Below are 25,640 nucleotides of genomic sequence, written 5' to 3'. Positions count from 1 at the left end.
GCCGTGGCGCGACTTGTCTCGCGATATTTAACCTCAGTAATATCGAGCGAGGCTGTTTTATCCGACGTGCACGAAGCAGAGGGAACAGCGACGTGACATTTTGTCGCTGCCGCACGGCCGAATCGATCGTCACGCTTGCCTTTGTTTGACTTAATTACCACAGTGATAGATCGGTAGATAGGCACTGCACGTCGCGCGTCGCCGACAATCGAGCTCCAAAGATGGCTCGGGGCTTGGATCGACTGAGATTCTGCCGAGCAGGCTTGACACCAACTATCTACCACGTGGACAATAGATTGACAGGATAATAAAAGTAAATATTTTTCATTATATAGAAAATCGACATCTATTATAAAATGTTTTTCCCTCGAACTTAAACTGCCAACGGTTTAATTTTGTGTCGCACACGAGAAAAAAAGAAATTGTTACCTTTCTGCCGTTAATTAGTCTGTAATTACATCTTTTTCAGCGATAACAAAATTAATAATTGCAATGAGAAAAAAATTAGCTAAAATTAAAGCATATAAAAAAGAAATATTTATTTGTTTTTTTTTTTTTTTTTTTTTTTTTTTTTCATAAGAATGATATTTATGTTTATCACAAGGTGATTATAATCTAATGGATTATCTTTCGTCTATAATTCTTTTGATCAGAAAAAATTTCCTCAGCGAACGCATCAGGGAAGGTCATCTTTAAAATTTTATTCCCTAATAAGTTAAAATCTATAGAGTTTTTGTAAAAGAAAAATCTTTAAATGACTGAAAAATGCATAAACAAAAAGATACAGTAAGATATACATGAATAAAAGTATTATATTCTTAACAAGAGAAAATAAAACGATTAATACAACTTGAAATAAAATAATTCTAAATATATACGAAATATTATTTCATTTTTATTCACGTGAAAAAAAGAGCTTCGGAAGAAAGTCGGAATTAAGCTTTTGTATTATAATATTACAATAATTCATGCTGAATAATTTTCCTTATCTTTAATTACATCATCTTTTCTCCTTTATTAAACTGTATTAACAAAAGTATGTTAATTTATATAAAATATAAATTTAATTTTAATTTTTAAAACTATATGTGCGTAGATGAAAAAAAGTTTAAAATTTTAAGATTGTTTTATGTACGATGTCATTCTCGTATGAATGGGAGTTAAAGCTTTCGATATCGATGGAACTCATTATGCTAATAGACGGTAATTATAATTATCAGCTCTAAAGACTAACAATAGTTTGTTCACATTGTTTGTGGACGTTTGGATTGTGGCTGAAAAAATTATATCCGCTGCTCGATCAGCTGCGTTAAACTCTTTACTGAAAACGTATCGATTGCGAAAAAATGTGCCAAGTAGAATAACCGTAGGATAAAGGTGACGATGGTGCAGGTGGTGCTCCGCTGAGTAATACAGGCCGCGCGTATAATAAGCCAATATAAATGCAAATATCTGTGAGAGTAGGTATATATTTTGTATTTAGCGGCTTAAGTGAAATAACACGGCGAAATTATGTGGAGTCATATTATTAAAATAAAATTATAGGATAAATAAAAGTTTATTTTCTACGTGTGTGAGATTCGGTTCATGAATCGTGTATACCTACATACATACATGTACATATACACATAATTTGTGTGCATTCGACTTGAATATAAATTGCATTAAGCTGGATTTTTTTACATTTTTTTTTATTTTACCTTTTATATTATTTTACTTTTTTTTTTTTTTTTTTTTTGTTTTATTTTGTTTTTTTTACGTCAAATCTTCTATTGACGATTTTGAACGGCTAAAGTATTTTTAATATTTTCATCGGCTAAAGTATTTTTAATATTTATTTATCCATGTGTGTAATTTGTTTATCATTATAGAGGACTCTTTCAAATTAAAAAAAAAATATGTTTGCATTTATATTGCCTATTTACTTAATTTTGTATTTATTTATAAATTTGTATGTGTATGCGTGTAAGAAATGTAACATTTATCTTGACTATATTTGAATACAAATTATATTTGTACCGCATGATAAAGCGTAAATCGCTTATTCTCAAAAATTGAAACAGAATCTTCCTATGAAAAGCAAATAGCTTGAAAGAAAAAGAGAAGATATGAAAGTGCAAAGTAACTGAAGTAACTGTAAACCGACAAAACTTTCAATACAGCATTAGAAGTAATGCACTTTGAAGCATTATGTTATGTGTGTGTGTATAAAAGAGATCGCCTCATATCTAACAATTGGAATCGATTAGAAACCATCTTCTTGTGTTTACATTCCCATTTGTATAATACATACGTCATACAATTTTTAACTATTTTATTTATATTACTACATTAATTTTCTTTTATCAGTCGAAACATTTTCTTAAATAATATTATAATTTAACTTTTGGCGAAACAGAGTTATTATTGCTACAAAAATGTTTATTATTATAGCATATTTTTTTCTCTTTCTCTCTTACTATGTTATTATATAAATATATAATATAATACTATGTTATTATATAAATATATATGTCATGAATATATATTTTTATGAACATGTTATAAATATGTTAATATAATCATTCTTTATCGAATAAAATAGGCTCATATAATTGCGTGATATAATCCAGAAGATAATTTCCTTGAAAAAATAAATTAAAATTGTAGACTAAAATATTAAAAATTTTTTGTTTTCGAGAAAATTAAACCGAGAAGATTAAAGAAATTAATTTCTTTTTCTCTCTTCAAATTTAAATAATTTCAAAGTGTTTTTATTTTTATTTTATATATCGTCAACTTGACAGCAGTTTCCAGAATATCAAAATTATAGCAAATTCAAAATTAAAATAATATACATTTTATTAAAAAAATGATTTTATATAATTTTATATAATTATTTTATTGTAAAAAAATTACAATTTACAATTTGATTGTTTCTTTCTACAGAATCATCTTTTCTCGTTTCTATCTCTCTTGTAATTTCTAGCTTATGTATTAAACATAATGATTTTAATTATCGATTTCGAGACTTGGCAGAAAATCATGAATCGAAATCTTGCGATCGCGTGTTCTACTTCCAATCAGGGATCCACGATGATAGTTACGCGATGAAAATTAAACGAACGTAGCTCTCCCTCAATCGATCACGAACCGAACATTGATAGAGGAAGCAGAGTTGTGTCGATAAGCATCGACCAGCCAAGAAAATTGATTCGAGTCAATGCGAATCAGGATTCGTAAGCCGCGAGCCGATATCAATACACGTTTCGAAAATGACTCGACTCGTCGAGAAGTCAATTTCGTTTATCCATACCAACGGTCTTCGTGTATCATCTGTATACGCGATTTGTATACAAGGTGTCTTGCAATCACTAAACGTTACTTTAATCACGGATTTAGCATCGATTTTTCGTCAATAAAAATATTAGCTATACATTAGCTACATTTAATAATTTTTTTTTTTTTTTTTTTTTTGATAAGAGACATTAAATATAATTTCGACACATTATTTGTATATTCTCGGGACGAAATTTGATCGTTATCTACATGAGTCGCGTGCCGATCAGAGGCGGCGACGACGCTCGGGAATAAGAAATTACGTCGTAAAAGTTGGCGCGTGCCAAACTTATTCTCCTCCCCGTGATTACAATACATGTATGCATATATATGTATGTATGCATCCGTACTTACGCTAGAATTGTAGCTAGCAAGTGCATCCATATGCATCGCGATTCCATAGAAAAAACAACGCTATCAAAATTAAGGTAAACGTAATACCAAAGTGAAGGAAAATATGTTCGCCTTGCAAATGAGTTTAGAACATATTTCGCCTGGTATTTTATTCACACGAATGATGGATAGAATTATATGATCCTAGAGGATTATAGATATATGTATGTACAATTACGAGCAATTTTGGGATCAAAGAACTTTCTCGCACGACTTTATCAACAATTTCTTGGGACGTTGTATTCAGTTACCTAGTTTAGTTGGAGATAATTTCCGGACATGAATAAACTTCATATCGAACGGAGTGTATACTTCCTGGAAAAATGAAAAGTCTGGTATTCTCAGAGGATTTTTTGTATCTGGAGAAATCAGAGAATTCCCATGAAATTTTATTATGAAACTCAAGAAATATTTTTAAAAATTCTCTGTTCGATAATTTTGCTCTTACTATAAATTACAAATATATATTTCTCTATTTATACATTCTTTGTCTTAATAAAATATTGAATAATATTGAATATCCAATACATTCTTTATTTTAATTTTTAACGATAAAAAACCAAAGTGTTACGGAGGTTAAAAATTTTGATCTTAATAAAAACCGTTCAGTTTTTTCAGTTGCAAATCTAGCACTTGAAATTTAAGTGGCTCTGTGTTTTTCTTTTGTACGAAGTGAAAAGTATTAGAAAACGCGTACAATAAAAAAAAAATATATTTAAGAAAATTGCATAAAAAACATTTTGAAAATGCTATCTTTATCTTGAATAATAAACATAAATATCTAGAAGGTCAGGAAATTTTCCGAGAATTATTTTACATTATTTTACATTACAATTATTTTACAAAATTTGAATAGACATTTTGTGAAAGTCTATTCGTTATACATAAAACGAATAAAGTGATTTTTCATTGAATAATCACATTATTTGTTTCCCTTCACACATGAATCTTTCATCTCTCTAGACAGAGCAGCAAATTTGACATGAAAAAAAAAGAGAAATGTATTGTGGAATACGTTCTACGGAACGAACTAAAAATTCTCCTAAGCCATCGAAATGGAAAGAAAGCCGATCGGAAGGATTTTCCTGCTTTACGGTCTGTTATCTTTTTTTTTTTTTTTTTTTTTTTTTTTTTTTATTACTATTGTAAAGCGAGACGCATTGAGTGAGAATAGCTATGCGAAAAATAGCTGTCCCTTCTGTGGCAATCATATGCGTCGCAAGTAAGATTATTCTTAAGCTCTTATGGATCTCGACGACAGTCTGCTTTTACGAATAGAGAGAATAGATCAATGACACGAGGATGTCTGAGCCGATTAACGTATCGGAAAACTGATCCGCGCAATTTCACATACTTGCTCAATAAAAACGGCAAGTTTTTGTTACAACGATTTCAAGTACTTGAAAAACCTTTCTTTTCCTCAATATTCATAAATAGATGTCATTATATTTCGTGCTTTATAAAAATGCGTATAAAAAATTATATTAATTTTATTAACTTTTAACATCTATAAGAAAGTGATTTATCCTCTAGTAACAAGCATCTAATTTATAGTATATTAAAAAAATAATTAAGAAGATATTAACGACGGCAACAATAAAAGAAGCATATTTTAAGAGTACATACCTAACTTTTATTTAATCCTTTTTTCTTTTTTAATTTATAAACACGATAATTTTCTTATTAGACAAGAATTAATAATTTATTATGTATGGAAAATTGTCTCTCCAACTAAAAAAGTTTTGCAAAGAATTTTATTCTACAAGAATACTCGACGTTACATTGACATATAAAAGATCAAATGTTCTCTCTCTCCCCTCTCTCTCTCCTTTCTTCTTATCTTTCTTCATTTCTCGATACATGCCCTATAATACGAATGCATATACGTAAGTGAAAAAACATAACGTGGAATATCAGAGGAAAGAGCACTCTCGTACCGGCAGTCGTAGGTGGATGGAGAAGAAAGGGTCGTGAAAACGACAGGGAGTAGTGTCTCTCGGTGGGGGGGAGGGGAGGGGAAACTAGGGGGATGGGAGAGAATCGGATGCAGAGCTTGTGCTGCTGCTGCTGCTGCAGCCACAAAGTAGGCGCGGGCGCTTTATCGTCGACTAAAGGCTAAGAGATACTCTTCCCTTACACTCTTTTACACGTGCTTCCTGGATATATCTTCTCTGCATCTTCTCCTCCCCCTGCCCCCTGCCCCCCCTCCCTCCTCCGTCTCTCACCCTCCCTCTTTTTATTCCCGCCGCTTATCGTAACAAGTTCTTCTGTCGGCGGTCGTTATACCGCGTTTCCGTTGTGGATTCTACAGGGTATCTCAGATCTTGCCGGGGTTTAATTTGCAATGGGAGTTCGTCTTGACATTTGCGACACAATGTTGAAAATTGAGAGATGGCGTCTCTCAGTTTTCGTTACGAAAAGAATCAATTTCAAATTATGAAATTTTGAAATGAAAATTTAAAAATTACGTATAATTATGTTATATAATATTGCAAGGAGAGTATATTTTACATATTGTGTGTAACATGAATACCTGTCTAACGGCTTGCATTAGTCTTGACATCATCACTTATTGTTAGATTTTTCTAGGAAAATGAGCCAACATTTTTTTTCTCGATAAATATATAAATATTATACAAGTACTTTAAATAAAAATATACTGAATATGTTATGTTATTTATAAATATTTTTTTCGATATTTTCATTCGTTCGGAAATTTAACGAAACGCCTCTTCTTTCGTTACAGGTGAGGTGATTGGCCAGCGGTTTCTGGGCAATGAAAGCCACGTGGAGCACTTCAAACTCCTAGAACGTGCGGCAACCTCAATCCTGATTGGTGCCAGGTAATTGTTACATGATTCGATTCTTTGCCGTGCGTCGTCCCCTCGTGTTACTCACAGGGGCTTATATAAATGAGATAGTCATCGGCTAGACTCTGCTTTATTATATGTGATGCCACGAGCCCCAAGTGGCTGACGGGCCCAGTCATTCATTCGATTACACATCAGCAACGCGAGTGACGCAGCATCACAGCAATACAGTAGCAGGCAGAGAAGTTATTTAGCGCGATTTATTCGTATTCGAAGACAATATATCGGGTGGGCACTTAGGAAATTCCTCGGCCACGCTTCTCTCGTTAACCAGTTTAGTGAAAATTTTCTGGAATATAATTTCGATTTTTAACATTAATTTATCTTGTTAAAAATAAGTTTCCAAAGAAAGTTTCATTAAAACTTGCTCGGAATTTAATTGCAAGATATGATATTTTTTTTATCTGCATCTCCAGCGTTCAGATTTTGAAAAAAAAAAAAAATCTTTACTTTTAGCTGTTTATAATATGATTCGTGTCCTTTAACGTTTTTATTTTGAAAACGCGATTTCAAATTGGTTGAAAAGCAACAAAAAGGGAGAATCTTGTTATTGAACCACCAGCGAATTGATGCAAAACACAAAGAGGACTTTCGTTCAAAAATTTATCTTGTATTTCGAAGAGCGTCCTTCCTCTTGTCATTCTGCGGTGTGTGCGTGCAGCTTCTCTATTTTCTGATATTATTTTATCAATCTGGTTGAGAGTGAAGCTGCGGGACAGGAGATCAAAAGCATATCTTTCCGCGGAATCTGATACAAATACATTGGCTAATGGAAATTTGATACCGATCAAAAAATAATTTAATTTTTTTTTTTTTTTTTTTTTTTTTTTACCCGATTAACGTTTCCCGCCAACGGTCAGCACAATGTTCGTGAGTCGTAAAATCAATTACGTTGGAGATATATAGCTGGGATCTTTTACGACTCCAATTTCGTCCCTTCAATTTTTTTTCGCTTGATTTATCTTTTCGCACTTTCATTTCTTTCGCGCATGCAACTTTATATCCAAAAGATTTGTGAGAATCATATCTCAATTATTTCTACACCTCTTCTTTTTTTTTTTTTTTTAATATACTTGGAACTTATTTTTATTACGCATTTTCTAAATCCGTCTCGTTTCTTTTTCCGATACTTATCCCCTTATGTAATTACTAATGTGCTTACTCGCACTTCAATTCGACATTGTCGACACGGAGATGCGCGCGAAGCGCAGAGATTACGAGCACGATTTATGGGTAGGATTTAACGCTCTCGTTTCGTTTTGCAGGAACGCCATTTACAACATAAGTCTGCACGACCTAACGGAGATCGTCGACCAGGTGAGTGTAACGCTATATAACCGTTTCCAATACCAAGAGCTCGACAAAGAATGATTTAAATTGGAGGACCGACAGGAAGATTTAAATAGCCTCGCGCTTCTCTAATCTTTTTCCCTTTGGCTGACCATATTTCAAAAATCGTCGCAGTCATCTATAAAAGAGAGCTACTAACGATATACCAAGCTCTTTTTTTCTCAAGACCTTTTTGAATAAACACAATCCTCTTAGAAAGAAAACGCCATTTATATAAATATAATGCACACTATATATGGAGAGATATAAGCTAATTATATTTTGTAGCTCTGATAAAAATGGACTTGCGTTGATGAGGGAAAAATTATTTTCAATCTGATCAAGTTGCATAATTAATATTATAAAACAAATATAATATATTTATTTATTTATTACATATTATTTAATATATTATTAAATATATACTAAATACTATATATTAAAACCAGATTAAAAGTAAATTATATTAAAATATAAAATATAAATATAAAATTGTTCTCAAGACCTTTTTGAATAAATACAATCTTCTTAGAAAGAAAACGCCATTTATATAAATATAATGCACACTCTATATGAAGAGATATAAGATAATTTCATTTTGTAGCTCTGATAAAAATGGACTTGCGTTGATGAGGGAAAAATTATTTTCAATCTGATCAAGTTGCATAATTAATATTAAAACAAATATAATATATTTATTTATTATATTATTTAATATATTATTAAATATTAAATAATATGTATTAAAACGAGATTAAAATTAAATTATATTAAATAAATATTAATACATATATATATATATATAAATATATTAAATAAATATTCGCGCGCGAATATTTATTTTCTAGAATTTCGAGATCTTTTCGCCCAAGTCATTGACTTAATTAGAATTCTACGAAACTATTGTAGGTGTATACGTGGAGTGCTCCTTAAGACTTGCGGAACAGAAGTCACAAAAGCGATATTGATCGCGAGCGACGCAACTCACGAAACTCTACTCGAGGAACTGGCACTCGAGAGAACCCGCAGAAAATAGAAGGAGGTTAGCGCGAACGCGAGGAGGTGGTGAATCTTGGTGGCGGTTTCTCGAGCCGGCGAGAGAGGAGATCGATCGGAGACACAGCCGCCCTCCTCTCTCGCACGGAGGTCCTTCCCCAATAACGCTCCCGCTCCTAAAATAGAATCGTAAAAGTCACTGTGCCCGCCCGTATCGTATAGCTCGGCATCGTATCGCGATCGATTTCGATTTGAAGGATTTAGCTATAATAGAAGGCGACGCGAAAGAGAGACGTGAAACTTTCGATATATCGCGAATCACCCGATGCAGTTTAGCTATTCTTGGGGAAGAACGCGGTTCCTCGGTCAAACCATCATCATTTTCTCGAGTAATCCCTTTATGGGAAATAAACCAAATCGGGTTTCATTCTCGCAGAAGGTATACGGCAGGATTTATCGGATTGCAATTTTCAACTTTTTTACATTTCACATATTTTTAAATCAATATTTATTTTTATCAAATAATATATGTATATATAATATTTTATACTTTGTAATATATAATATTATATATATACATATTTATTTAATTATTTATTTTATAATAACCCCCAACGGATTCTCTGTGAGATTTATTCTACATCGTTTGTACTTTTTTTTTTTTTTTTTTTTTCGCGCGGAATTTTCTTGTCGATTGTATCATGATTTATTTCGCAACCTATATAATTTGCAGCTAATTGCGTTAATACTTTCGCAATAAATTATCTGCAGATGAAAGAGGGTGAGCGATAAATTTTTTTTCCTAAAGTAATTTTTCCTCGCATATAGTGTGTTTATGAAAACGAGAGAATGGATTAATCGTCAATTTTACGATAACATAATATCGATAAACGTAATCGAACGAATTGCATTGTATTGCAAATCTACGTGAGATATGCTCCGAGGAAACATACATGATGCTATTGAATCCACTTTTTCCATTCGCGTTTATTTGTGAATATTTTCAGTATAGAAACCCTCTGACAGCGCTCCGGTGAGGTAAAAAAAAATTTGAATAAAGGATAATGATATATCGAGTATTACATCGGCAGACCAATTTGTTGTAAATTGAAAGGGGGAACGTAAAATTCAACATTAAATTGTTATGAGAGAAATTTGCATTTTACAACAAGATATATTGTATATACATGATATATACCCGTGTATATTGATGTTGTCTACGCGAATACAATATGTTAATTCGATCATGGATAAAAACTGCAATTAATTAGAAAATGTCAAATTACATACAACCGTGTAATATCAAGCAAAGGATCTAGATAGATAAGCGCGTTCTTTTATAGTTAAATCGCAATCGCTAATTAAATGACAATTTTAATCACACATCCCCATGCGATTTATAACTTAAATAATAATTGTTCCAGATTTTTGTCATTTATTATTTTTTAATTGAAATGTTGAATTTTTATGCTTATTTGTATGTTAACGTTTAATTTGCATATACGCATTTATAGAGCAAATATTCAGAATTAGTAATAAATGATGTAGACCATCGGGGCGCGCGATAAGTTAGTTGTTTCGTACTATGTAATAACGTAATTACAGAAATGGCTGTAATCATTTTTCTTTTTAAGAACGAGGGCAACCCTTTCGTTGTACTTTTATACAGCGCTTCGCGCAATACATTTGTGCATACACATTAATTATATATTAAATCATTCGATCTTATTTTCATGCAATTAACTTTTTTTATCGACATTTGTGTTATTCTTATGCAGGATAACAAGCACACTTTCTTTAAACTAAGATTTCTCTTTTACAACAGGGAATATATTCCCTGGGAAAACAGGAAGAATCTGGAATTCTCAGTGAATTTTTTGTAGGACTCGGAGGAAAAAATTTTCTTGTTGATATAATTTTGCTTTTATATTTTGCAAATTATAAATATACACATATTTAAAAACCGCGTAGATAGTAAAAATGTATTTTGCATCAAAATTTTGAAAATAGTTTTTTATTTGAAATTTTGAACAAAAAATACCTAGAAGGTATTAGGGAATCTTTTTGCAAGATTTGAGTAAACACTCTGCGCAAAAAATCGCTGAGGCATCTACGTAAGTTTTGAGTTACAAATAATTGAAAAGTTTTATGAAGACTAAGCTTTGAAAGAACAAATAGATAATAAAATTATATTCCTCAGTTAATTTATCTTACCTCTGAATTTTAGCAAGATACATAATGCTGAAAATTGAAATTATAAAATCTCTGAAACTTTATGAGAAATAGCTCGTATTTTGGAGATTGAGTAGTGAAAATTGAAATGGAGCTACACTAAAGATGCATCATAAAGCAAATAAACTAGAATCGAATAGTCAAGCGTTTGGCGTGATTTTGAAAACTCGATGGCAAGCCGCGCATTTGGAAGACTGCCATTTTGTTAAACAACAATTTTGTTCAGCACGCGGAATGTCTTTTACACAAGAAGACGTTGTTGACATCGTAATCCCTCCATTAAAGTTTTCCGCAGGGCTAATTGAGTCTGTAGTCGCTCCTCACTAGGCGTGTAAATTTGCAAATTTAGTCGCTTGAGTGCTGCTGTCAACGAACGCGAACAAGTGTTACGTCTGTCTACAGTAGACTACGATAAGACGAGATAATAGAAGATTCATTCTCCTTCAAAGAAGGAACTTTTCAAAGTCGGAATCTAGGAAGACTGATTTTAGAAAACTTGCGCATTTATTTTGACAAGACGGATGACAGGACGCATGATAAATATGTGTATAACAATAATATATAATAATTATACTATTGATTTATTCTGAGGCAAAATCAGGGTATCTACTCCCTGGAAAACACGAAACACTTGGAATTCTCAAGGATTTTTTATATCTGAAAATAATCGGGGAATTTTTAAGAAAATTCTCTCATTAATAATTTTACTCTTTTTTATTAATAAATAGTCGGCAAGTGAATTGTATGTTGAAAATATATTGTACATATGTATCTATCTCCATTTTTGTATATTCCATACAAAAATTCCTTAAAAAAATATTGAATTACAGTATATATTTTTATTGTAATTTTTATTGATAAAAAAAATATACAACTAAAATATGTTTACCTTAAAAGTTCAGTATTCAGTTTTTTACACTACCTTTACAAATCTGACACTTGAAACTTGAGAGGCTCGGTATTTTTTCTTAAAAATATTAGAAAAAATATACAATAACGAACATGTAATAAAAAAAATTATTGTAGAAAGTTGCGCAAAGAAGAAATTTGAAAATATTTTTTTTTTTTTTACCTGAAATTTTAGACAAGAATGGAAGATCGAAGAATTTTCAGGGAAGTTTTTTTACAAGATTTGAATATTACAGATCAATCTATTTAACTGAATTAGGGGCAGAAATAATTTATGGCATATTGTCAGGAACAAATGTGACCTCACGATCAATGTTTCGGTGAACTCTTACGAAAGCAGGAGTTATTGTCTCATATTGCGAAACTGCAGTTGTAGCTATATAGTACTTCGCTAACAGGTAGATTACGCGGGGAGAGCAATTCGTTTCGGCGACGATATTTAATACAGCGAACGTAAATTTCGGCGAACGGCAGCACACTTAATTTACGTGTACGCGCAATTTATGTTCAGCTACGAGATACAAGTTCCGGTATTACCGCGGCGCCAGGAGAGGGTACATATTATATATTTTATATATATATATATATACTATAAAGAAAACTTGGATCATTCCCCGGAATAAAGGTTCGGCGCGTAAATTTATTCATGATTCATCTAACTTTGCCGCGCGCACACTTTTTTTTTCTGCTCGTGAAAGCGTATCTAGAATGCCCGCTTCAGCTAACAAATTTAAAACTAAACTAATACTTATCGGCATCGCACTGATAATCCATAATTTATGTCCGGTAGCTTAGATTCTCTAGCGCGCTGTCGAATATCATTTGCTAAAAACGAACGTCTTTCGTTTTCAGATTTCGAGAATATCTTCATTTATTTACTACAGTTCTGAACATGATCGTGTACAGTATATGTAGGTATCTGTCACGTTTCGAATTAAATATATTTTACGGTATATATTTCTTACACATTAAACATATATAATAAAATTATTGTATAATATTATAAAAAATTATATAAATTATATAATATATTAATAAGTTATATAATAAAAATATAATTTATGCTAAATATATATATTTCACGGCCGCGAATATATTTTGCAATAAGAAAAAAATTAATGAGCAAGAAGCATTTTTTTTAATGAAAATAATCATGTGTAGGAATGCATATGAAATGATGCTCGAGCAAAAATTGAAAGAAAATTGAAAAAATCGTAAACGATGATGTACAAACGCACTTTTTTCGCCTTCTTTGTTATTGTTATGAAAACCTATTGATATATATGTATATGTATTTGTACGAGCGATTTAAAGCGAAATTACAATAGCTATGTACGTTTGCGATCGCGATAATCGAGACAAATATTTATTGAATCGTTTGGCTATTGAATACGAGTACCAATATGTAAAGGTCGGAACAACACACAGCTAAGCGAAACTATTATTATAGAAGTATACACGTATATAAATAGCTTTTACAATATACAGAAAACTCTAAAAGCTATCGTGAATATAAGGTTCTCGCAGTTATAATATTTTTGAGGAGAAAATTGTTGGACACACAAATAGGCATCTCCTGGAATAATTATAATTTTTTGCAATTATTATAGAAGATTCATTCTCCTTCAAGAAAGGAACTTTTCAAAGTCAGAATCTAGCTAGGAAGACTGATTTTAGAAAACTTGCGCATTTATTTTGACAAGACGGTTGACAGGACGCATGATAAATATGTGTATAACAATAATATATAATAATTATACTATTGATTTATTCTGAGGCAAAATCAGGGTGTCTACTCCCTGATTTTGCCTCAGAAAACACGAAACACTTGGAATTCTCAAGGATTTTTTATATCTGAAAAAATCGAGGAATTTTTAAGAAAATTCTCATTAATAATTTTACTCTTTTATTAATAAATAGTCGGCAAGCCAAGTGAATTGTATGTTGAAAATATATTGTACATATGTATCTATCTCCATTTTTGTATAGTCCATATTTAAAAAAAATATTGAATTACAGTAGATATTTTTATTGTAATTTTTATTGATAAAAAATTGCAATTATATATTTGATTGGTATCGATATCGAAAATTTTCATGTTTTTCTTCGAGAAATTATCTCTCCCCGCTAATATTATTCTTGACATAAAATGCGTAGTAAATTTAACATAAAAAATGCAGAGCAGGATGCATAATAGCTTAAATCTTCTTAATGAGAATATCTCTCATAAAAGTGGCAATTATATCCTGTGGACATTTTATTTTTAATCCTTTTGCAGAAATGGATTTTTTTTCTGCAATTTTTGCATGGAAAGTTTTTCGCGCGTCAACAAAGCTTGCAACAAAACGCGATTGTTTTTGGAAATTCCCCTACCTGCGTGATCTCTCTTTTTTAGACATAGCGTTGAAATGAATAGCATTGAATGTTTGTTCTTGTATAGTCACGCATAGAGTTGCATTCAAAATTCGAATATTCGGCGAAGCTTTTCCTTCCCGGAACAAAACGCATGATACTTCGATATTATACATTTACATTTATTGACATCAAGGTTTAATTTGGTTATGTAATTATTATGTATATCTGGAGAAAATATTAATTTAATTTCAATTTTAATTATTAATATTTTTATTATAGTGTACCATTAATTAAAAATGTATTTATTTTTAATTAATGGTACACTATAATGAAAATATGAAATACAAGAACTATTAAATTACACTTATATACAGTTGAAATAACATAGACAATAGAATGTTGTTTGCGTTTGTTTACTCGAATACTTGAAAAAGTACAGAAATATGACACAATTATTTAATTATTACGCACACGTTAATTATTTACGAGATTATCATGATAATAACGTAATGAGGTAAAATAACCTTAGAAATCACAGTCCGTGACTGTATTAAATATATCGAAAATCGATTAAATCAGACTCGTGACTTCAGTTACCCGAGTATAAACTTGAATAACGGATACTCGGCATTTAGGTACAGAGAATACAATTCTCATATTGACTGTGCATCTCATTGTGCATTAACAGATAATAGAATAATTTTGCGAGATAAATTATATAATTAATATTACTTCCAGTTTCACAATATTAAATTACTTATCTATTAAAAGATTAATTTAATAATGTTTGCACAAATTGTAGGAAATGTCAATCTTGGTTATTCGTAATTCTTAGAAAATATTGATAGTTTGATAAGAACCATCAAATAGCCTCGATATTTTTTGTTATTCAAACCTGAAAAATATTGAGTTACAGAAAAATATTCTCTCCTTTTCTTAAGCTAAAATAAAATCCAAGTTGATACTCAAAATAACTGACTTTAAATCAGATTTGATTTAATCAAATTTCGATAAATTTAGTATCATCATAATCTGATTCCTGAAATTGTCACGTTATTACATTATATTATTATCACACAATAAGCTTCAAGTGAATAATGAAAGTGTCTATTTGGAAGTTATATATTTACGTATTAAATATATTATATGGACATAAATAATAAATTTTGTTCATAAATAATATTAGGATAAATGAAACTTTGACGATGATATGATATATTCAGAGAGATCCTTATAATTCATTTATCTATATTTATCTATATTTGATTAAATTTTTTTTTCTGAGAAAATTAAATAAACTTGACCGTCTTTTGATTTTTCCTAATAATAATTTCTGCCATTTTAATTGCAAATTTATCAGCCATTCACGAGAGGCCGCATACTCGAAGCATTTGTGCTTTTATGTAATTCTCGCAACTTAGTGTGTATACCGCCTAATGCAACTCGCGCCACGTTGCAAAGTCGACCACCAACTGCAGTCTCTCTATCACCATCTCTCTCCGTCTTTCTGTCCTCTTTATGTATCTCACTCTCCTTCGCTCGTAATCGACTGGTGGAAGAGAGACGGCGACGCAGAGCGGATCCCAAGTGCCGAGAGTGAGAGGCGGCTCTCTGACCGGTCATTCACTCGGGATGGTCGCGTAAAAACTTGCCGCTCTACCTTCTACACGTTTCTCGTTCGTGTGTGCACTTTATGCACGTATATATATATATACATGTATATATCCTAGTACGAGTGGTGGCGAGATGGACGAACAGAGTGTAGGAAGAAAGTCGAGATAGACAGATGCGTAGCGGACCGACGCGACGCGACGACCGGTCGTTCGAGCTTCGCTCGTGTTTCCGCGAGTTACATTTCGGCCTCTGCGACAAATCGTCCTACTCGAACTGCAATGTCGCGGGATCTGGTTGCTCTCGAGTGTCCTTCTTTCTCTCTCTCTCTCTCTCTCACTGTAAATGTCCGCCATGCCGGGTCTGATGGGTCTTGATGACCGTTGATAAAAAATGCGCGCCCGGATACCGTAAGAAGCGCCTGCATCCGCGCAGAATGCGCCGTTAATCTATTATTAGAAGCCGCACAACTACTACGGTATGATGAAAATTTTAGAATTCCTGTATTTCCCGAAGACTTTCATGTTAAGAGGAATCATTAAAAATAGACAATTTTTCCTGTATCTTCAACAGTTTTTATTAATTCCATTTATTTCTTGCGAAAATTATTTTATTTAAAGTACAATTTTCCTTTTCCTAACGTTACGTTTATTTAAACATGTAATTTTGTTAATTAAACAATAAAAAATAATAAAATTATATATAATTTAAAAAATATATATATAATAAATAAATAAAAATAATACATATATATATATATATATATATATATATATGTATAAATAGAGCTTGGAAAGGATTAGTTTAAGAAAAACTGTTTATATCAATTGTTTATAATTTGGAAATTGTGTTTCTTCGATCTTTGTACGGGAAAAGTGCATTTAATCGAAGAATTCGCAGTTGAAGGATAGTACGACTGATTTAGACAAAGTGTCTATTTTTTGGAAAACCTGGAATTCTCGGGGAATCAGGAAATTCCCGCGGAATGTTATTGCTCAATTTTATTGCTTTTAAACTCAAAGAATTTTTCGAAAAATTCTCTCTTTGATAATTTTATTCTCATACTGTAAACGATTGGTAGGCTAAAGTAAATTGTGTTTAAAAAATTTTGTAAATATAATAAATTATATTAATTGTATACATAATATATATAATATAAATATTGCAAATATGCAGTATGTATTCTTTATTGTAATTTTTGGTGATGAAAAATGGAAATTTTTTGCAAGTGAAAAATGTTTATCTTATTCAAAGTTATTCAGTTTCTTAAATACATTGAACTTAGCTCTTGCAATGTTTTGTATGAATAATGAAAAACAGAAAACGCATGTAATAATAAAATTTATTTCAGAAAATTGCATCAGAAAACATTCTTTTTACCGAAAATTTTGAATAAAAATACCTGGAAGATCGGGGGGTTTTTTTTTTTTTGCAAGATTGGAGTAGACGGCCTTGGTATAACACTTTGTACGTCGCATGGATAGCAGCATGAAAAATTACGTTTACGTAAGATAATTTTGATTTACGTAGCGCATAATTAAGAAGTTAACGTTCGCTGTCGAATAGCAGTGCGCGAGCCGCGTTAATTGTTCCATCAACGATATCGACGTTATTCAAATTAATCAAAGTAACTATCACGGCGCGTCGGCGCCACGACTATTAATTGGGCGGCTTTTTGTTCATTAGGTAACGGCTGCAATTTGCGGGCGTTATTCGTATTGTCGCTCATTAAATTCACCCCGCGCGCGTACATACCTATGTATTTACTTGGGAATTGGTGCGCAAGAAATATGTCTTCTTTCGCCTGGTCCTTTTGTCTTTTTCCTTCTTTCCGTATCCACGAATTCTGCGGACTCTGTGGTTGCCTGATGGCAAAAAGCTAGATGGCCACATACGCGGTCACCGGAACAATAATTCACTATAAGATATTGACTTTCGGGAAATATAGGGAAGACAGTTTTACTGAAGACTTTTATCATCGAGAAGTAGTAGTTTTAACATCTCGGATATTTTTTCCTTCTTTTTTTTTTTTTAATGCGGACGAAGTTACTAGAAAGGTATATTTATTGTTTCTGTTATTGTGTTAGCTTGAATATTGATTATCTCCTTTCGTGCAAATTTCTTGGCGAGAAAAATATAAAAATTATTTACAATATCTCTTTGCTTATCGATCTAGAAACGATAATTAATTATAATGATCGACCAACAGATTATTAAACATGTAAATTATTGCAATTTTTATAAAATTCACAGTTGAATGTAAGCTTGTATTTCGAGAATTATCTTGATGGAAAAATATTTTTAATTATTTTTATGAGATACAAGAGACAGATGTTTAAGTGTATTTTTATTCATTTTGAATATTGATCTCTTTTTATGTGTTTAATTTCTTGACGAGAAAAACATAAAAATTATTTACAATAGAAGAATATCTCTTTGCTTATTGATATTTAATTATAATTATGCAATTATAATTTCTTAAATTAACATGATAAAATAAACGTAATAATTACAGATTATTTAAGTTGTATAAAGATGGGTGTCCTATCGTGAATCTGATTTCGGTCTTGATGGAAAAATATTTTTAATTATTTTTATATATTAAAAAATATTTTTAATTATTTTTATTAGATACAAGAGACAGATGTTTAAGTGTATTTTTATTCATTTTGAATATTGATCTCTTTTTATGTGTTTAATTTCTTGACGAGAAAAACATAAAAATTATTTACAATAGAAGAATATCTCTTTGCTTATTGATATTTAATTATAATTATGCAATTATAATTTCTTAAATTAACATGATAAAATAAACGTAATAATTACAGATTATTTAAGTTGTATAACACATGGGTGTTTTATCGTGAGTGTAATTTCCTTGAACTAAGTTAAATAAACATGTAAATTATTGCAATTTTTATAAAAATTATAGCTGAATGAAAATATTTTTAGCATTATAGTTATATAATATTTGCCAGATTGGATGCTGCAAAATATTGCATCACGTCTTTTTTTAACGACACATTATTTTTTTTCATGGACCGCACGACTTTTTGGGAGGTCGCATTATATTACTAAGGAACCATACGAAACGCCACATAAAAGATTGAACATTAGGGAACTACGGTAAATTTCTGAGGAGGCCATTCAAACTTCCTTTTTCTTCACCAGCGATGGGTAGGCGGGTTACAGAGTTAAATGAAACTCGAAAGAGTTGTCCGAACAAAAAGACAGGTCGAGAAATTCTGAAACGTATCCTGCGGAAATATATATATATATATATATTTTGGTATCAAAACGTGTGTTGCATTCGTTAACTAGAGAATTAAAAACAAAAATCTCGAAACAATTTCTGTTGATCAATACAGTCATAGATTTCAGAGTACACTTGTTTTATTTAATGGGATATTTTTTAATCCATTTTTTGTAAAAAAAAAAAACACTCAAATCACAGTAATTTTTTATTTGAGCAAAACTTAGCGGATAAATTTTTTTTTACATCAATCTAATGAAAAATGCATTGAGAAATGCATAGGCGGAATAACAATTTGCATTGAGTAGCGCACCGTGGGTCCTGCACAGGGAGAATTTTAACGAAATTGAAATGATTCGTTCTCCACCTGTGGCATTCACAAGCTAATGGCTGTTTTATAAAATTTAAAAGTTACAAGTTTCGCGACGCGCGACGAGTTATCGTCGCGTCGGTAACAAACTGTGACTCGGGACATTTCCCGTTCCATAAAGCCGTTTAAGTTTTTAAAAGTGTAAGGTCCACCTCTCGCAGTTCCAGGACACTTTTATTAGCGCAACGACTAAATTAGTTTTGTAATCCGTAAGTTTAAGTTTGTCAACCTGAATGATTCAACAATTTGACTTTTTACGCTCGACAGACGAAAAAAAAAAATCACAAAATTTGTGTTATCTGTCTAAATATTTTTAAAATTATTTACAATTTACATTAATTTTACAATCATATTCATTGAATTTTGCTCATCGCAAAAGCTACAAAAATAGCAACGTTTATAAAAAAAATAAATAGTAGATACTTAACTAACCAATTTTTTGGATTCCTTAAAATTTAAATTTTATAAAGTTTCTTTATTTTTACACTTGTTATGTAAATTATTATTTGTTTTTTTTATGCTTTAAAATAGAAAATATACAAAGAAAAATTTAAAATGATTTTTAATAAGTCTCTATGGGACATATTGTAATAAAAAATTGTATAAAATAATATATATTATAATCATTGTATAATAATTATTATATATCATATAATAATAATTCTATAAAATTATATAATACAGCATCGTGATAGTAAATATTAATGTAAATAAATATGAATTTAAAAACATTATATTAAAAATGCAACTATCATTCTGAGACAACGAAAGCGAAATTCTTATCAGTAGTATTTCAAAGTTTGTAACTTGCAGAACAACCATTGTTTGAGTTGACTATGTACATGGTGAGTAACGATATTAAATGTTGATGCCAGCACGTGTTTCGATTCGAAACATATCATCTTGCACAAGACACAATTTAGCCACGTCTTCCCGCATTTTTCGTACAATCGTAAATACCTCAGACAGCAATGGCTAGTTGAACTCCGCGAGTTCGTATAAATCCCGCGGGAGAAATTTCACTCATCCTGACAGTGTGACTTCTTTTTGAGATACACATCTTGTTGGACGGAATAATATGTATTACTTTTTGAAATAGTGACGGCTGCGGTTGTGTAAAAATCAAAAGCTCTTTTTATGTATAAAATTCATCTTTTATCTTTTTCTTTTTAAATTCACAGAAATTCTTTTACATAATTGACATAAATAATTTTTCCTTAAGGAATTGTTTTAAAATGATTTTAATGATTATTATAGCGTTTATATTTATTTAAATGGAAAATTACGTTTATACATGTATACATATATATATATATTTTTTATTTAATATATTAGTCTGTGAAAGTATCTAAATTTTAGAGATTTAAAAAAAATGATTAATTACGTACTATTTATTTTTTAAATAAATGTTGCTATTTTTGTGGTTTTCGCGAGAAATAAAAGCATTCAATGAAAATATGATTGCAAAATTAATGTAAATTATAAATAATTTGCAAGCATGAAAATATACCTTAATATAATAATACAATTTTGCTTTGACGTTTTACATTCGACAATTATAAAATTATAAAACAACATCAATCATAAAATATATTTTGTGATAAAATTGAATATCTAGTATTTCTGTGACAAACAATTATGTATTGTTTGCATTGTAAATTTGCATAAATGTCAAATAATAGTACAGATTTATCTTTAAATTAGAAATCGCGTCCCTCGATAGACTGTTAAAGGAATCATAGATGTAGAAATTTGTCGTGTGACACGTATAAAAATGCATATAACTCACTTTTATGCTAGCTTTAATTTCTCCCGATGGGAATATGTAACGTGCTTCTCTTCTTTTCACCGGAGGGACTGCGGAATGATATTTTTCATACCAGCTGATTTTCAAAGAATATTTCGCCACAAGATGACGTAGATTTCCCCATGTCTCTAGAGTCTCTCTTTCCTAGCGTTTCTTTCAATGTACGAAGAGACATCTACAAAACTTTCAAGAATGTTTTTCACCACGCAAGTGGCACTTCCTGCAAAGTATCCCAATAAATATCATTTGCGTTTTATCTTCTATATATTAATTTCTCGAATAATTTATTAAAGTGTATTAATTTCGAAAAATAATACACAAGTAAATTATCTCTATTAATTTTAACATCGTAAAACTCCCCTCGTCGCCAACTTTATAATATTTATTAAAATATCCAGTGTCTCAGGGAAGAAAACAGCTCATCGTTAAATTGTAAGTAAAATATCATGAAAAGAAATGCCACTTAGCAGGATATAAACTTGCGGGGAGCACTTCTCGCGGATCGCGAGCGACTTCCGACCGAGTTTCCGCAGATTATAAATTGCGAGATTCCCGTTGCCGTGGATCGGAAAAAATTTCAACAAGAAGCAGGCCAAAGTTGGGGGTAGCCGGCGCGTTTCGTACAAATCGAACTTTCCGCAAACACTGCGGCCGACATCGGGGGTCGTAACATATACAACTGCCGGCGAGGGTGGGGCGGCTTCTCCTCCTGTTCCCGCGATAAATCGCTCGCCAAGTTTCCATTTTCATAATCCAAGAGCGATTTGCGGGGAGTTTCTCTCTCGCGTGCGCGCGTTCTACAACATAATTTACGCGGGAAAAATCCAGATGATCGACCGTTAATTTCGCCCGCAACTTCCCTCGCAACTTGTAGCACCGGAATTAAATCAGCTGCCACGTATATATTGGGGTAGAAAAAGAAAAAAAAAAAAAGAAAAAAGAAAAGAAAAGAAAAAGACTAAAAGGCAAATGGAGAACGCGTGCATTTTCTCCGCGTTTGCTTTTTTAAAAGGTGCGAGTAATTGAGGAAAATACAAAGTTAAAAACCGATGTCAAACTCGCCGGTGGAAATCGAAATCTTCTTGGAATATCGGAGAGAGATGGAAACCTTGATTTTAATTTTAAAGTTTCGAGAACTGCGACTCGAACTATATTGAAATCTGGCAAAACTTTTACCACCCTCACGCGACACTTTTCTAGTCGGAGAACGATTAGCAATATCGATCTTAACGTAGACTAAAATTATTGCACAAGATTTTCAAGAGAAATATTGTTGAAAATTTCAACAATAGTAATATAATAATATTTTTAATAATAATAGTAATCTTATCTTTTTTTTAGGTTGGATAATCTAAAATGATTTTATATCGTACGTTATTAAATTTATCTTGATAATAGTTACTGATACATATATGTATATGCAACACGAATAAAAAGATGTCACATCTTAAATATAACCACCTACAATTTATTAATTGAAAAAAATTACCCTTAAAAAATTTCAAAATCTTTTATCTTTTTCTTTTCAATAGAATTGCTGTACTTTTTTAGTACATATTTTAGTAGGCTCTGGCGAGACGAATTTGATGCATGAATCTTTAAAACTATTGATGTGATTAAAAAGGAGCAAAATGTTATTAAGTTTTCACTCTTTAACCTTAAACTCGATTTTCTTCTCTAGCAACTTTAAATCTTTATGAAAACTGCATTTTAAGTGAAAGTTTTATTCACATTCCATCAGAAACTTAATACTTATTAAAAAATAAAAGCCAATATATATATTCTTGATAAAAATTAAATATATGCCAATCGAATTATCGATTAAGTGATTAATTATTAACTGTCTTAACCTTTTAGCTGTTGACGGAACGGAAAAAATACTTGTGGCTTTAAAAGTGCTTCTGACAAAAAAGAGTCGATAAAATTATAAAAAGGTTAGTATCTGGAAATTGAATCTGTGGTAGAAATTTTAAAATTCAAAACGATTCAATGTGACAGATCGAAGATTCAAAAATTAAATTATATTTAGGAATTTTGTTATCCATTGTATTAAATTTACCATTTTTAATTTATGAATTTGAAATCAGCGGTTGCAAAAACCTTTGAATCTCAATTTTTATGCAAATTGAAGGATTCGTAAAAATTCCCTGCCATATTTTGAAGATAATATACGGACATTTCCGTCATTGACAGCTAAGGGGTTGGCTAATATTTCTTACCTATAATTATTAATACGATATATATCTGGGATTATTGGCGCAGTTATTGGAAGCAGCGTAGCTGCGGAAAAATCGGAAAATCGTGCGAGAAAATTTGATCTGGTTTCGAAAACCTTGGCTCCCAGAGGGAACTGGATCGGGGAAGTTTAACGTTCTGGAAAAAGCGTAATATCTTAGCTCGGCCGTTTCCGCTCCAAGTGCGCTCCCGCGTCGCGTTCGAGTACAATTCGGGGTACGCGAGAGAGAGCCCGGATCTCGAGCCCGCGGATGAAAACATCGAGATCCAACAAAGGCGGATGCCTCCGGATATATTCCGGGTTGCTGGCTATGGAGATACGGTCATTTGCTCCGACTCGATCTGGAAACTCTCATACGCGATCGCTTCCATTTACCTGATCGGGCGATGCCCCGATGCTCCGATGCTCCGGCATCGTCTTAGGTACCCTTCCTACTTTCTCTCCCCCTCCCCTCTCTCGTCCGTTGCAGCTGATTGCGAGCTAACGGAAGCTCGATTCGACTTAATACCGTCGCGATAATTTCACGACCACCTCTTCTTTCGAAGCGAGAGTTAGAAGAGCAGGTTGTCTGCTTCCTGGAAAAACGTGGAGAACCTGCAATTCTCAGGAATTTTTTTTTTTTTTTTTTTTTTTTTTTTTTTTTGTATCTGGAAATATCAGGGAAATCTCGTGGAATTTTATGGCGATTATGGGGAATTTTTTGAAGCTATTAAAAGAATTATTTTGTACTTTTTTCGGATTAAAATATTTTTACATTATTCTTAGTTAATTAAATTATTTTATGTTATTCTCTAAGTTTTTAATATTCAATATTATATAACTTTTAATTGTTAAATCTTGAGTTACAATCTGCTAAAACGTTTCAAATTCAAATTAACTGAGGAATATGTTTACAATTATCTATTTGCATTTTACAGGTTAATTTGCATAAAACCGATAACAACTATAAATGCTTCGACAAAAAGAAAATTGACGTTTAACACCGGAGGAATTTGGCGCTTAAAACTTCCAAATCTTGAATTTAAAAAAAAGATAAATATTATGCTGACAGAGTGACTATTCCCTGAAAAAACATGGAAATTCTGGAATTTTCAGAGACTTTTATACCTGATGAAATCAGGGAATTCTCATGGGATTTTATTTTATCGTGACTCAGAGAATTTTTTAATGATTTTCTTGATAATCTAAGCATCAATAAATTATAATAAAAAATATCATGTATTGCATATTTTTTTTATTGTAATTGTTAGAGTGGTAAAATGCTATGCGAATGAAAAAAATATTCAAACAAAATTTCTAATTTCTTCAAATCTAGCATTTGAAAGTTAAGAAGCTTTGTGTTTTCCTCTCGTAAGAGTGAAAACGGCATGCAATAAAAAAAATTTATTTTAGAGGAAGTTGTATTATTAAAAAAATCATTGAAACATTTTCTTCTGGAATTTTGAATATAAAAAAGTACTTGAAAAATTACAGAATTTTCAGGGAATTTTTTTACAAGATCTGAGTAAACAGCAACCCTGAAGAATTGCTTGGATGTATCCTCTCGCCTTTCGTCTCACAATTAAAGTCGTTCGGTACCTTTTATCCGAATCTGCTACTACTTAACACTTCCTTTTCCTTTTTTTCCTCTTATCACTTTTCCGGAATATATCGATCTCTCGTCCTTTCATTCTCTTTCCTTTTTTCGATATGCTGCATTAGAGTTTTATTTCTCTTCTCGTACTATTCATTCTGCTTTTGACTTTTTTTTCATTTCTTTCATTCCTACGCTTCATTCGGACTCTATTCTGCTCGAAACGATCGATTCGTGAAGAAGGCTGAAGTTTTGCCCTCGGCGAAATCGCTAGTGAAGGATTGCCAGAGGTAGCAATACAGGATAATCTGGGGATGAGAAGATTCAAACCGGCAAGAAACGACGTGAACGCTTTTACGTGGAATGTTAAAAATATTACGCTGCGTTG

At 31.5% G+C, this 25,640-nt stretch overlaps 1 protein-coding gene across 2 annotated transcripts in view; it reads left to right on the top strand.

The window, feature by feature from the left end:
* Positions 1–25,640, top strand: part of LOC140674815 (semaphorin-1A) — a 221,552-nt gene that overhangs the window by 120,689 nt on the left and 75,223 nt on the right. For both annotated transcript variants that reach the window (XM_072908635.1, XM_072908632.1), the window contains exons 3-4: positions 6,458–6,554; positions 7,847–7,898. In XM_072908635.1, the coding sequence (XP_072764736.1) occupies positions 6,458–6,554; positions 7,847–7,898 (149 nt within the window). The remainder of the gene's footprint in view (positions 1–6,457; positions 6,555–7,846; positions 7,899–25,640) is intronic.

This window comes from Anoplolepis gracilipes, chromosome 16, assembly GCF_047496725.1.
Source record: "Anoplolepis gracilipes chromosome 16, ASM4749672v1, whole genome shotgun sequence".
Classification (NCBI taxonomy): Eukaryota; Metazoa; Arthropoda; class Insecta; order Hymenoptera; family Formicidae; genus Anoplolepis; species Anoplolepis gracilipes.
This window is presented reverse-complemented; position numbering and strand designations above follow the sequence as displayed.